Source organism: Perna viridis, chromosome 13, assembly GCF_037379345.1.
Source record: "Perna viridis isolate PV_CMFRI_1.1 ecotype Kerala chromosome 13, ASM3737934v1, whole genome shotgun sequence".
Lineage (NCBI taxonomy): Eukaryota > Metazoa > Mollusca > Bivalvia > Mytilida > Mytilidae > Perna > Perna viridis.
Window position 1 is genome coordinate 21180746 of NC_142457.1, and position 15909 is coordinate 21196654.

General features: G+C 34.6%; 1 protein-coding gene across 1 annotated transcript; it reads left to right on the top strand.

The window, feature by feature from the left end:
• The first annotated feature begins 13676 nt into the window (after positions 1-13676).
• LOC148599978 (uncharacterized) lies at positions 13677-15595 on the top strand. Its single transcript, XM_088558106.1, has 3 exons — positions 13677-14051; positions 14183-14791; positions 14882-15595. Exons 1-3 carry the CDS (start codon positions 13677-13679, stop codon positions 15593-15595), a joined length of 1698 nt encoding a protein of 565 aa, XP_088414232.1.
• The last annotated feature ends 314 nt before the right edge of the window (positions 15596-15909 follow it).

Here is a 15909-nt window from a genome sequence, read left to right on the forward strand (position 1 = left end):
TTACTTGCTTATAAATAATAGAGATGTAAAATTATTTAAATTCTACAGCTTTATTCAATCTACACACACATTTGTTCTTTCTGGTATCTTTTCATAATACCTCTTCATACACATGTACCCATTTTATATGTTTCTAACTGTATTGATTTACAAACAAAAAATCCCATGGGACAAAAATCAATCCCATGGGATTTCATGAAATCCCATGGGATAATGAAGAATCCCATGGGATAAAAAAATCCCATGATTTTTAAATTGAAACTATAAGTTTATTTTATCAAAAATTGTAAAATAAAATGCATTTCATTAAATCCCATTCGAATCTGCATCCAATGGTTACTCACATGACATGGTAGGTTGAAGAAAAAGTGGCGCAAGATTTGCAATTCAGTGTTTTGCAAATTTGAATTGTCCTGTGTTTAATATACACCCAGCTGGCACACCACGTGGATTAGTCCGAATTTCCTCTGAACCTGCAACCCTCCTCTTTTTTATTTGGATATTGATATGTCGAGTTGGGGTCAGAACGATGTGCCATACAAAAAGTTGGAGATTCAGCGGTACCGCGGAGCATCGCCATTCACGCGCTTCTTACGACTTTCATGTTGAAATCGTGTAGGTGGTGCATACCTAGTTCGATTTGGGATTCATTTTTCCTTATGCTGATGTAAGTTTTATCGGCTATTTGGCATCAAAACTCGGTTTGAAAAGCCTTAACCCAGGGTCAGCCGCCATTTACTTTCGATTTTCAAATTTGCTTGACGCAAGCGAGATTTGGTCGTATGGAAATGAGATTCCGTCATACACAGATGGTCACGTGAGATCAACAAACATCGCCTAGTCACAAGGGTTTTTCTGGCTTTAGACAATTATGGGCCCATTTTATATCGGGGCCTAAGCATGCTAAGGAAATATTTCAATAAGGAAATAAGGATTTCAATATGGAAAAAAATGGGCCCTTGGTAAATTTCAATTGGCAAGAAATCTCAATACTGCCAGAAGAGAAAAATAAACAGCTCATTATGGAGCCTTATCAATGGTCCAAGTAAAATAAATCAACCAGTTTAATTTTATCTCAACACATTCCATAAAATTGAAAGGGCCCATCCCAGGATGTCCCTGTTGAATCAACTAAGCAGTCAGCTTTAGGCGAAACAATGCATCAAGAGAAATTATACAGCGCCCGTTTTGCAAGCATTATAGTAATTTTAAAACATACCTGTATACATTTATGATGATATTTTTATAAGAAAATTGCAAAAAGAGGGGGTAGGGCACTTTCTTGTTTAATGTTTGTTAATAACAAGGTTTATTTGGGCGGATAGGTATACTTGGTGTAGTAAAAGAGTAATCAAGGGAACCAAGGTCATAGCGGTAATGAAAATATGTAATCCACGGACAAAGACCAGACATGGAAAACAGACATACACAACAACACAACAAAGGACATAAAGTAACTAAAATCATACATACAAAGTAACAAAAGCAAATGAGCAACTTGGGACTCCACTAAAATCATTATTAGAAAAAAAGAAACGTCAGGTGAAGAAATGAGGAAAATTAGAGACATGATGTGATCGATGCTTAATGGTTAAGTTTCCCGCTTTTGGTGGGATTCTACCGATATTTGACAAAAATCAATAGTCTAACGCTTCGGTGCTCGTTCAAGAACGGGAGATTAAGCTGCATTAATTTGCAAAAATTCTCCCGTCTTACTTAAAATTTCATCTTAACAATTTAATAAATTACTTCAATTCTTGTCAAAACAAGTCCCGAAAACCAAATGATAATGATGATGATATTAGTGTGACAACTCGTTAAAGGGGAAAGTGTTTTATTTAGATATGTTGCAATGAACAAATGGCACTTAAACAAGAAGATTACATGTCATGTACAGATCTTTACATTAAAATAGGGGTGCCATTTAGGAACTAGAATTAAGGGGGTCATTTTTCTTTAATCACCTTAAGAGAGGGATACATATCATTTCTTTTTTTATTTGCCAGAAATGAGGAACTATATAACCTCCGGCCGGTAAATAATAGTAACTCCTAATTTGAATTAAACAGAACTTTGAGCAGTTAACGGAGCACCGAACTTACACTTTTTTTGTACTTTAAAAGGGGACAACTGCTGAAATTGGCGAGGTAGGATCGATAAGTCCATTGAAAATAAATGATTTAGCGTACCGGGTCTTGATACTGGCAATAATTCCTCTTGATTTTGTCTTTGTTTATTAAATGTATATTTCAATTTTAATGTCAATTCAAAGACTATATTGTCAGTTTGAGTTCTATTCCCTGACATTTCCGTGGGCCTCTCTGGTACCTATTCCGGTTGTCATGTATCTTTGCATGCGATTCTCGGTAAAAATATTGATCTGCATTAAAGATCTAGACGGACCCCTGGTCGAAGTAAACACCCAAGACTATACGCAACAACTCATGAATAAGGCATCTTCAAGAAGCTGCATGTACATATAGTACTTTTTCAAATACTCACAAAAAAAATGAACAAACATCTTTAAAAAAAATGATAATTTGTGCACCTTATGGATTAAATGCAGGGAAAAATCATAGTGAAAAGATAATAACCGTGTACAAAAATGGTTTCTATAAACACAGAACAAGAATGCAGAATTGATACTTGTATTTGAAAAAAAAACTAAACTAAAATAAAGAAACAGGTTCAAGATCAAGATTTCGATACGCTTGATCTTACATACATTTTGCAACTTTTTATTTGACAGATTATCAAGCCTCAACCTTACAATCTTAAAATACCTTGGCGGTCATCTGAAATGTTCATACACCAGTTACATATGATACTGATGTGTCAATCATTTTAGAACAATAGAAAATAAAAGCTACTACTCTTCATTTTTGTAAAGATTTGACGAATTGAAACAAACATATCAGATTTAATTTCTGCAAAGTTCAAGAACGTGAACGAATCAACATTGAAATAATTGACATTATTTCTACGTTGATAAAATGTTGACATATTAACGTAGATTTCATCGACGTTGAAGCAACGTATATTTTCCGTCGAAACATCAACATGGAAATTATCCACGTGGATTCAAGGTGGAAATGACGTTGACCCACATCACAACCAAAAATCAACGAAATTTCCACGTTAAATCCACGTGGAGTGCCCGCTGGTCAGATATGCATTCCTTTCTGTTATTGAGCTAATTTGTGTTACCAGTTTATCAAACTGACATCATGTTATAAAAGATTAACCGAACATAAACAGTGTCTAATATATTGTTTGATGTATTTGTTACTAAGGGTATTCCACGCAAAATGACTGTTGGTACTTTTAATCCGTGAAAAAAAACATGGCCGCCGTAACTAGAAATAGAATATAGGAGTCAGAAGACAGTTGTTGCAAAAAAACTTAAAATTTGTAGGGATTATATTGTTCAGCATCATACAACAGACCAATTCCGAAATTTTCGAAATGATTCGTATACTAATATAACAGTTCTTTTTTTTCACATGTACATATATATACAACTTCGAAAATCTTCTCTAAAACCATTTAAGATCATTTAATGGAAATAAAGCATATTAGTTCTTTCGTGTATTTGTGATCGAAATGACTTGAATATCTATGGCTGCTTAAAAAACGGAACATAGGGGTTGGAAGACCGTTTTTTTAAAATAATTAAAAAAATGTTGCCTTCAGCAAAATTATGGTTCAGGTCATAAAATGCTACTAAAAGCATTTTTGACTATTCAGTTAATTTTAACAGCCTGTCTCATTGTCAATATTTTCAAATAAGCAAATGGAAACCAGGTGAGCGATTCAGTCTCTCTTTGGCCTCTAGTTATCCATTTATAATATTTCTACAATATAGTTATAAATATTGAATTTCAAATTGTTCTATCAAAATTTCTGCAACCAAATGCCATGTTGAGTAAGTTACAGTATTGTGGCAATATGTTTAAACATCACAATTATATAGCATTTTGAAATGAACTATAAAAAAGAATCTACATGTTCATTTTTTAACAGGAATCAAGGGAACCAAGATTCTAGCGGAAATCAAAAGAATGTAATCCCGGGACATTTTGATATGGAGATTTCAGTATTTCAGTAAAACATGAGTTCAAAAAATGGAAATTGGATATCATATTAAGAGAAGATCAACAAAAACAAGAAATATTATTCTGGGGTCTAATTGAATTCTCTCAACATACAGAAATTGATAAAAAAAAAAGTTAATATCAGTCATGCGACATTCCTCCTCAATAACACTTAGTCAAAATTTGGTATGTTAATATTTGTCCATGAGATCAAAGGTCAAATTCAAATGTCAACCACTCGCCTTAATGAAATATAGCCCCATACCAAATATCAGATGTCAGATATCTAAGTAATAAGACAAAATAATTATGGCCCAGACAAAATTTTGTATGGTATTTGGCCAAACTTTTGTATGTCATTTGACGTTGAAGACAGAGGTCAAGATCAAATGTCTTCCTATATAGAACATTACACTCTACCTTAATGTGATTTACTTACATATTAAATATCATATATCTGGGTAAAAAGACAAAAAAAAACGTATTGGCCAAGACAAACTTTTGTATGGTATTTTGCCATAATTTTTATTATTTGTTTTTTTACCTTTGAGTCAGATGTCAAGGTCAAGGGTCATCTACCTAAAACATTACTCTCTGCCTTGGTGTGATATACTTAAATGCCAAAGATCAGATATCAAAGCAAAAAGACCAAAAAGTATTGCCACAGAGAAAATTATGCATCGTATTATGCCAAAATTTGTATGTGATTTGACCTTGAGGTTAAAGATTAAGGTCAAAGGTCACCTACTCTGATCGCAACACTCTGCCCTGAAAGAATATACCAACAGACCAAATATTAGAAGTCTAGGTCAAAAGACAAAAAAAAGTAATGGTCTGGACAGTGTTAGTATGAAAAGCGTTAAGATGAAGAAAAGTCTTTATGGGTGGTGATTCGGGTCCAGATGAGCAAAAAACAGAGATAAGTTACATTATTTTATTTTTCATAAGTTTCAGTGGAGATGACTTGCTACACTTCCATGCATACATTTGGATAATATTTCCTTTCTAGTGCTGACAAACGGATCTGAACAAAGCCTTTTTCGTATATTTCAAAATGTCAAAAATTAAGAATTTTGGTTGCTATGGTAACCAGATATACATCAATAGGATTGCTTTGTACTTTATTGTAAATTATTTTCTTTAAGACACACTTCATTACTATATTTATGTAGTTTGACAAAATTCTACCATTAGATACATAAAATAACACTAAAATTGTGATGTTTTTTGTGATAATTAGGCCCTTAATTGGTGGTTGCTAAGGAGTGGTCGTTGTTATTGTAACGGTTAAAATATTTTTCATTTTTTCGTTATATTTATTGTTTTTCCAATATATCCAACTGATTAAAATCAATTTAGATAAAGCATCTGACATCGATAAATCACCCACTGCATGATTTTTAGGCGAACTGCTACTTAAGTAAGACTGTCTTAAGTGCTATACCAGACAAGGAGAATACTTGTCACCTATACTCATTTCAATATATGTCAATGATTTAGAAGACTTTTTCAAGAATTGTAACATTTATGGACTGAATCTTTTAAAAGAAGAAATTGAAACTGAACTCTCTCATTTTTAAAATCGTATTATTTTCCGACGGCATTGTGTTACTATCAGAATCAGAATCCGATCTACAAAAACAACTTGATGCACTGTATGACTACTGCACATTGTGGAAACTTAAAGTTAGTGTTAGAAAAATAAAGTTGTTGTTTTTTTCCTGAGGCAAGATGTCTAAAGTTTTAATGTTCAATGATGCATTTCTTAATACGGTTGATAGTTTCAATTATTTAGAAATATTGTTGTCAAGAAGCGGTAGCTTTTCAAAAGCGAAAAAGGCAAACGTAGAAAAGGCAAATCGAACCATATAGTAGGCAGATATCCATTGGAAATACAAATTAAATCGAGGGTCATTAACGTTTGGTTTAAACTAGTTACTGGAAAAACTGAAAAGCTACCTGCAATTTTATTTAACTTTGCTCTTAAAAATATGGCGATAGAATATTCCGGATAAAAAGATTAAATCAATACTGGATGAGTGTGGCTTGTCTTTTGTTTGGAACAAACGACACGAACATAATGCATCTTGGATATTTTTTACAATAAAGCAAAGCCTTTTAGACTAATTTCAACAGTCGTGGAGCCCAAAAGTGAAAAACTCATCTGAATCTCTGAATTATAGATTGTACATAGAAGATTTTGGAATTGAAAATTATTTCAGAATTTTAAATGACAAAAATATTATTACTCTTTGTAGATTTAGAACTTTCTTATTGAAAGTGGGCGTTGGCAAAATATTAGTAGAGAAAATAGAAAGTATCATTTATGTAATTCAGGAGATATTTGGGGATCATTTCCATCATTTCTTTCAGTGCACATCGTTTGATAGTGACAGAAAAAATTCCTTCTCTCAGAAAAATTTGTTAAAAGACCAAATATTATTAAATCTAAAGCTTTGATGAATAGCTCATCACCTTCTGTTCTCAGCAATTTATAAGCAAACTTATACGACAAATTAAAAAGATGTTGTCTCAAGGGTGGTTCTCTAAATTTATGTATATAGAAATTAATCATGAATGTGACTTAATACTATTTCTTCCAATACATGCACACCAACTTCTCATGCATATTATGTATCTGTGCAAATTGTATTGAATTTGTCCTCTGTACCATAGTATTATGATATTTGAGTAATGCAATATACACAACATAGATCTGCACAAGATTTGTGTCTCCAAACACTACAGCTCTTGACTCCATTTTTATAGTCACAACCTACCATGTACTAAATACCATGGGCCTTACCACAATTACAATTCATTTCTACAGTTGCAGTTTTTGATTTTACCATTGTTTCAGAATTTTAGATGACAAAAATATTATTACTCTGTAGATTTAGAACCATACCTACTTGACCATTAGTGATTCAGGAAAAATCCATAACTCTCCCTTTTCCAAACATGAAATCAAATGGTCTCTCGTATATTTTTTTTCGTGCTGAATATGAAGACCCCAGTAAAACCACTTATACAGAATTCAACCGTGTTTGTAATTACATATAAACCACAATCAACTGAATTAGATCGTTAATGAATTTCTGGGATTTTGACGAGAAGCCGAGTAGTGCTAGTTAAGTGTCTTAAAAACCAGATTTCTGTGAAAACTGTTTTGTTAAAATTGAATGCATGTCTTAAAGTTCTTACTCAAGGTATGCTTTTTGTTAAAATGTCTGCCTGGATATATTTTTCGTTGTAATCGAGTTTCCTTCTTTCATATGTAGGTTAAGTTAAGAATGTGGTAATTCTGGACTGACATCTATACATGTACGTGTCATCCTTCTGGATTGTCTCTAAATTAAATTGTAACTTTTTTCCTGATACCGGAGTAGATTTTTACTTGTTCTCTTTCTACTGTATTTGCTAGTAGGTGAAGACTGATAAAGGTTTTTTTTTTTCAACAGGTTCATACCCTCTGCGGAGTTTTGCTGCTAGGATTTGGAAGCATGTTGTTGTAGATGACATGATTCATTGGAAACTTTTGTGACACAATACTTACCACTTCTACCTTGAACAATAAAAGCACCGTGAGTTGGTACAGGAGTGATAAGGTTATTGTCTATTATATAACTTGCATGTGCACGATGACTACTTACTGCTGGAGGGAATTGATGATTCTGAGAGGAGAGACAACTTTTTACTGTACGTGAGATGTGTCTGATAAATTTTCTTCAGCCTTACAGCCATTTTTCATCTCCTAACTCATGCTTCTTGATTTAAGGAAGACCAATCATAGATTTGAAGTTCTTTTTGTGTATTCTATTATGTCGAAGGTGCAATAATTCTTTTAGGAATAACTGATCGTCACTCGAAATAGCTGCTCTAGAAAACTCGTTTTAGGTGATACATGTAGTTACCTGTGCCAGACAAGCCTCTTAGAATCTCATAGTTTTCAAAGTTTTGTAAAAAAAGTGGTAACCGAGAACAATCATGTTAAAAGGCAAGCTACTGCCATTCATTCTCTTGTTTCAAAACAAAATTATAGCTCTCTGATAATTTTTTGTTATACCAAAGTATGGATCATTGAGTCCATCAAAGTGGTCTAAAATCCATTTACCTGTATGATTAATGATGAATTAGATTAACAAGGTGTGAAAGTTTTACGAGCCAGTTAATAGTGATAAGAAATCGTCAAACCAATTCAGGCAGATTACAAAGAACATTTATATGTAGTTCGACCTGACAAGATTTCTGCTCATAAAACTACTGTTGTGAGACAGGTTAAGATTCTATATAGAAACATTTCTCCAACTTCTATTTTATTATTTTTCATAAAATATATATATGAAAGTTCTAAGTCTAATTATGTCGATAAATGAAGATTTAGTTCTGTCAAGATTTTGGATTTAACACTAAATCAATTTAAAATATCAAAAAGCACTTTTATTCTTCTTTAGAAATCAATTCAAATATTTGAATGCCATTAAATAAAACAAAAGTTATAGCCAAAAATGTATCGGAAATGCCCATCCTGTTTTTATACCAAACCTCGATCTTCCAGTGAAAAATCACTCATGAGTAACATGTTTATTCTTCATTCGTCAGATGTTAGTGCGTTCTTTGTAACTGGGTCGATCGTGTCGATTTTAAATGAAACGTGTTTTAATTTATATATAACCAGTATAAATCACTGATTTAAGACTTTCAACAAAGATCGTAGTGAAAAACTACGACTTTCAGGGTTAGAAGAATTATTTTAAAAATTAATAATTGTTGAAATGTAAAAGAAAAATGTTACAGAAAAAAGAAACGACATTAAGCAAAGAAAGATACGTACAAACTGCAAGTTACAGTGCTAAAACTGCAGTTCACGAATTAACATTTAAACAAATTTTGATTAACAAAAAAAGAAAATACAGAGAATAGATGAGCTAGGAACAAAGTTGAAAGAAACGCGGATTCCCGCTTCCATAAAAAGCGAAATGCGTGTGACGACCTAACTGGAGAGATAAACTTAAGAAAATAAAAACTATTTTATTTTTCTGGTTGAAACGAGATCTTACATTACCCGGTAAATTCAAAATTGAAGTTCATCATGCCTACAGTAACCCGATTTTTTGTAAAAATTAGATAAATACATAAATAAATAAATAACACACGACGGTAAGATGCTCGTTTTTGACGTCTTTTTACAAGCTGGTTTAATTCAAATTAAGGATATGTGTTATGAATTCATTCCAGGATTTTTCACTTCTGCGATAGTAGAAATTATTCAACGTAGATTTCCGGACGAAAAAAAGCACTCACAATAGAATCCGCTTTTAACAAGATATTGCGTTGTATTCCTGATGAATGGAAAACATTGCTCCGAGATAAACATCTGGTCAATGCTAATTGCGTTCCACAAATAATACTTTACTTTGAAAATAATGCAGAAATTCAGAAGGCAGAATATTATTGGCGTTAAGAAAACAATTTTACTATCTCGTCATGTCTACCTTCTTTGAAACCCAACCTCTGAAGTTAAGTGGGCGGAGAAATTTCCGTCAATCAGTTTTAGACACGTGTACTCAGTAGCCAATCAGGTGGGATTTTGTTCAGATCTATAGGCTGGTTAATAGAGCAGTTTTCACACTTGCTAAGTCAAAATTTAGTCAGGTAGATACGAATACATGTAAAGCGTATGGGAATCGTACTGAGGATTTAGCACACCTGTTTATTTTTTGTTCGAAATTAAAATCAGTACATGATTATCTGAAAGATTTATTACATAACATATATATTAATGTCACACCTGATATTGGAAACATGATAAATTATGACGAACTGATATATTTTGGCTTCTTGAGGTCTTTTCAAAACTATAAATGTTCATTTTTGGAAGTGTTTTTCAACAAACGGTCGACATTCCAATGGGAACAAATTGTGCTCCTTTACTTGCTGACCTATTCCTTCACTCTTATGAGGCTGACTTTATAGCTGATCTGATCAGAAAGAAAGAATATCGTTTGACTTGATCCTTCAATCTCAGTTTCCGCTATATAGATGACGTATTATCTTTAAACAATACTAATTTCAGGGATTTGATACATCGCATCTACCCAAAAGAACTTGAGATAAAGGATACTACAGACACTGTGAAGTCAGCCTCATATCATGACCTACACTTAGAAATCGATAGAAGAGGAAAACTATCGACCAAACTTTACGACAAACGTGATGGCTTTTCATTCAGAATTGTCGACTTTCCTTTCATCTGTGGCAACATCCTTCGGCTCCTGCGTATGGAGTGTTCATATCACAAATCATACGTTATGCCAGAGCTTGCCGAAACTATGCAGACTTTTTGTATCGCGCTAGAACTCTAACAAATAGGCTTCTGGAACAAGGTTATGTTGCTACAAGATTGAAGTCATCACTACAGAAGTTTTATGGTCGTTATCATGAACTCGTTGATCGTTATGGTGTATCCATCAGCACCATGAGAACTGATTTGTTCAACGGGTCATAGTTTTCCTTCCCTCGTTTGTCTACCCCGGACTTGACTTTTTATGAGCAACTCGGCGGGTATTTCTAGAAAAGCAGAGGACGCTTACCCTACCGGTGCACCTGGTCCATGCTCCAAGTTTCTGGTGGAGTCCAAGTTGCTCATTTACTTTTGTTGCTTTGTATGTATGATTTTAGTTACTTTGTGTTCTTTGTTGTGTGTGTTTGTTTTCCATGTCTGGTATTTGTCCCTGGATTACATTCTTTTGATTACCGCTATAGCCTTGGTTCCCTTGATTACCCTTTTTAACTTTTGTGTATTTTTAAAGTTAGGAATATTTTAGTTTTTAAAGATAAAAACTTGGATACTTTAAGCTTATTTAAGTACACAATGCAGAAGTATTAACTGTTCGGTAGAGAGGGGCTTGCCACCTATCGTTAGGTTTGACCAGGTCTGGTGCGGACAGATGGTGATGTACTTAGTTGCATTTTGTAGATTGGCAGTCGTTGTCGTTCATCTTCACAGTGTACAGTAAACAAAATGGATGACTTTAAAATCACACTTACAATAGTATGAACACTTACAAGTGACGTAAATAGTTACAAGTTCAATGCATTATATTTTAATTATATTGACAGATATTAAAGCATGTATTTGGGAGAGTAGACCATATTTATTTTCCCTCTTACTAATTAAATGAATGTAAAGATACTTATGCATACAATGTCACGAATGAGTACATAAAACTGTGGAAACATGGAAAATCATTCTGTTGTTATCAAACTTATTTCGGTAAATTTCTTCGGGCTATTACATGTGAAAATAACTTGGTTTGGCTTGTGTTGTGTACATTGTGACGACGCATTTTCATGATATTACGTTGTCACGACCAATCCCCAACGTCGGCACAACATTGTGTGTTTGCTGCGATAACATGTGAAAATATCTTGGTTTGGCTTGTGTTGTGAACGTTGTGACGACGTATTTTCACGATATTACGTTTTCATGACCAATCGCAAACGTCGGCACAAAGTTGTGTGTTTGCTGGGATTACATGTAAAAATAACTTGGTTTGGCTTGTGTTGTGAACGTTGTGACGACGTATTTTCACGATATTACGTTGTCATGACCAATCCCCAACGTCGGCACAAAGTTGTGTGTTTGCTGGGATTACATGTGAAAAAAACTTGGTTTGGCTTGTGTTGTGTACGTTGTGTCGACGTATTTTCACGATATTATGTTGTCATGACCAATACCCAACGTCGGCAGAAAGTTGTGTGTATGCTGGGATTACATGTAAAAATAACTTGGTTTGGCTTGTGTTGTGTACGCCATGACGACGTATTTTCACGATATTACGTTGTCACGACCAATCTCCAACGTTGGCACAAAGTTGTGTGTTTGCTGGGATGGCATGTGAAAATAACTTGGTTTGGCTTGTACTGTTGTGTACCTCCATTATGGTTAATACGTATTTAAATTGGGTTTTAAAAGTGTTTATTTCGATGTTACTTAGATCATATATAATATTTTCAGTGCTGTGTTGTAATATTTTAAACACGGCACAATGAGGTTTTCCATCTTTTACTTACATTTGCACCAGGGGTGATTAATGATAACACCCTTAAATATGTAAGACTCGGAAACGCGATGGGACGCGGAGGTACGATGGTCGCGCCGAAGTGCGTTTATGATCACGCTGAACTGCGATGGTTAGACATGATTGTTGAATGCCAATAGCAACGCGGAGATGCGTTGGCCACTACGATGAGGTGCGTTTTTTTTTTTTTTGCTTCGCTGAAATGTTTTGACTATCATGTAGATTTTTTCCGTTGAAACCGTAAATACTCGTTTATCTTAAAATTCGACAAATATTGTACTAGTATATGCAATCAGAAAAAAAGTTTTGCTTTCATTTCGTTCATACTTCCAACTACTGAGAAATTATAAAAACAAAATTAATATTTTTACTTAATTTTTTACCTACACCCAGTGGACTTTTGATAAAAAAACTGGTAGCCCCTTTTAGAAGGACGGGTACTCTTTAACATGAACATATTGTTTGACTAGCTCTAGAACGTTTGTGGATAGCTCTAAGATTTTTCCTTTAGCGTATGAACTACATGTACTACATAAATCACATCTGATCGATAGTACCTATAGAATTTGCAAATACAAATGTAATGTAGTAAAAGACGGCGTTTTTTTTTCTCTGCGTGTGTGTCATCCTATACACTATGGATAAGGTTATAAAAGAATGCTTGATGCTACAGAGGTTTAGATTTGATGGATTAACGGATTGTACGTATTATGAATAGTCTGGTCCACCGGAATTTAAGTTGTGTCTTCGACATTTTAATACTCTCTTTGAACTCGTATATTGCAGTTTCTATTTCGCCTTTCAACTATAGAATACACTCCATGATTCGTTGTGAAAGAATGTCTTAAAAGGTAAAAATACATATCAAATTTACAAAAAAGCAACATTTTTTTCAGGTTTTTAATGCAACGACAACAAAAGTGTCCGGTCAAATCTTTTAATTACATGTATATCTATTATAGTTTTCAAGATGCATGAAATACGACTTTCAGTATCCGCTATCTTTTGTAATCCGTAGCTACAGTGCGCATGCCCAACAAAATGGCAGGAATTTTGAACAGCTCCTGATATTTTTCGATATTTTTCACATTTCTAAATCCTAAATTGATTACAAAATTGTAGTGGTCAGTGGGTAAGATTGCATTACACAAACATCACACAGAGAAACACATCTTGCAGGCCATCATACAGAATTTTGCCCAGTAGTTGTCACCCCGTCAGTTTTTTTCTGATGGGACCGTAAACAATAATGGCGTCTATGACACCAAAACTGATCTTAGTCATCTTAATACAAGGCTTCATCATCCGATACACATCTATCCATCTGAGAGATGAAGTTCACACATTTATTATCGTAAACAACCATACCTGTTCAACAGATTATGGCTGTGTTGTTATTAGAGTGATTACTAATCAGAACAATGGGAGGGATATGCATGCATGTCCATAACATCGACCTAGTATCATCATAGCATACCTGTCCATGTTCCTTATCACAATGGCTAATGATGTAAACATCAATCCTGGACCATCAATATCTGGATCAATTTACTCATGCGGTACTTGTGACAAGCCAGTTAAATGGGATGATAAAGGCATTGTATGCGATACATGCAACCAATGGTATCATGCAAATTGTCAGTCCATGAGATCTAGCCTATACTTAGAACATGTCAACGACTCTGCTGTCGCTTGGGATTGCCTTGCCTGTAACTGCCCAAACTATACATCATTTTGCTTCTCCATGGTTTTCAGTACATCAAACCAGTTTAGTGTGTTATCAGACACCTCCTTTGCCAGTCCAGTTCCATCTAACCAAATTAAACCAGTGCATACCTCAACACCAACGAGAACAACGTCAACATCAAAGCGAGTAAAACAACAACCACTAAGAATAGTAAATGTAAATTTCCAGTCCATTAAAACAAATCAACATCTGGTCGAAAACATGATTAGCAGTACAAACCCAGATATAATATTTGGCACAGAAACTTGGGTTTATAGCTGTATAAAAGACCCACAGATTTTCCATCAGGCTATACCATTTTCAGAAACGATCGCAATCTATCAGGCGGTGGTGTCCTTATAGCTGTAAAAAACGACTACATTGCTACAGCTACACCGGAACTACAAACTGACTGTGAAAAAGTATGGTGCAAGTTAGAGCTGGTCGGCCACAAAGCTATATACCTTTGCACTTTCTACAAACCTAGAACATCCAATGAAGAGAGTATGAACCAATTTGGCAAGAGCTTGGAAAGAGCTTCCAGAATAAAAAATGCTTTCGTAGTGGTAGCTGGAGACTTTAATCTTTCTGGCTGGGACTGGAAAGGAAACACACTAAAGGCGAACACTCAGTATGCAAAAATTCATCAAAATTTTACAGACATATTAGACGATCATGGTCTTACACAAATAGTAGAAGAACCAACTAGAGGTACCAACACCTTAGATCTCGTCATCACAAACCACCCTTCTAGTTTCCGTAGGACAGAGATCATTCCAGGAATATCCGACCATGACATTGTCTACACTGAAATAGATATCATTCCAACTAGACAACAACAGAAACCACGACAGATTCCACTGTACAGCAAAGCAAAATGGGAAAATGTTGTCTATGATGTCAAATCCATCAATGAAGAAATCATCAATATAAAGAGCAATGGGGAATCAGTGAACTCTATGTGAAACCTTTTTCAGTCTAAATTAGAAGACAGCATAAAAAGAAACATACCACACAAAACAGCAAAAAATAAAGATGGATGTCCATGGATAAACAGAGACTTAAAGAGATTGATTCGTAAGAGAGACCAATGCTATAAACGAAAGAAGAAATCTGGCAACAAAGCGGATAAGGAGAAATATAAAAAGTTAAAACAGGAAACACAGAGACAACTTAGGAAAGCATATTGGCAGTATATAGAGGGCATAGTGACACCAGAAACAGATGACCGCGCTGGAAGTGGAAACTGTATGAAACGCTTCTGGACCTATATAAAGCATAAAAGATCAGTTAACAACAATATACCACCATTGAAAGCAGATGGAACGTTACATACAGATTCCAAAGATAAAGCTAACATCTTAAATAAGCAATTCCAGAAGGCATTTTCAACCAAGTCCGAAGTATCAGTTGAATCTTTTACTGACACCTGTAGTATGAAAGGTACATACGATACCATGCCAGACATCCAGATTACAGAAGTGGGTGTTACTAAACTATTGAAAAACCTGAACCCTCACAAGGCACCTGGTCCGGACAATATTACACCAAGAGTCCTGAAAGAACTGGCCATTCATCTATCACCGATACTTACCATCATGTACAGAGAGTCCTATAACACCCGGGGAAATACCCAGTATCTGGAAAACAGCCTTCGTTTGTCCCATCTTCAAGAAAGGCAAGAAGTTTGAGGCTATAAACTATCGTCCAGTATCTCTGACTTGTATCGCCTGCAAAATAATGGAACATATCATCACCAGCAACATCATGGCACATGCTGACAGACATGATATATTACATCCAGTACAGCATGGGTTCCGGAAAGGTCTGTCCTGTGACACTCAACTTGTTGAGTTTGTTGATGATATAACCAGAAACCTTGACAACGGTAAACAAACGGACTGTCTAATTATGGATTTTAGTAAAGCTTTTGACAAAGTGTGCCACAGCTTATTGACCCACAAATTACATCATTATGGGATAAGAGGTAACACCAACAGATGGA

Bases quoted from the DNA above. Each gene is read 5' to 3' on its own strand.
- LOC148599978 (XM_088558106.1), top strand. From the start codon at position 13,677: ATGGCTAATGATGTAAACATCAATCCTGGACCATCAATATCTGGATCA. The intron at 14,052-14,182 runs GTAAAACAACAA...TTGGGTTTATAG, and splicing joins CAACGTCAACATCAAAGCGA to CTGTATAAAAGACCCACAGA. The intron at 14,792-14,881 runs GTTGTCTATGAT...AACCTTTTTCAG, and splicing joins GCAAAGCAAAATGGGAAAAT to TCTAAATTAGAAGACAGCAT.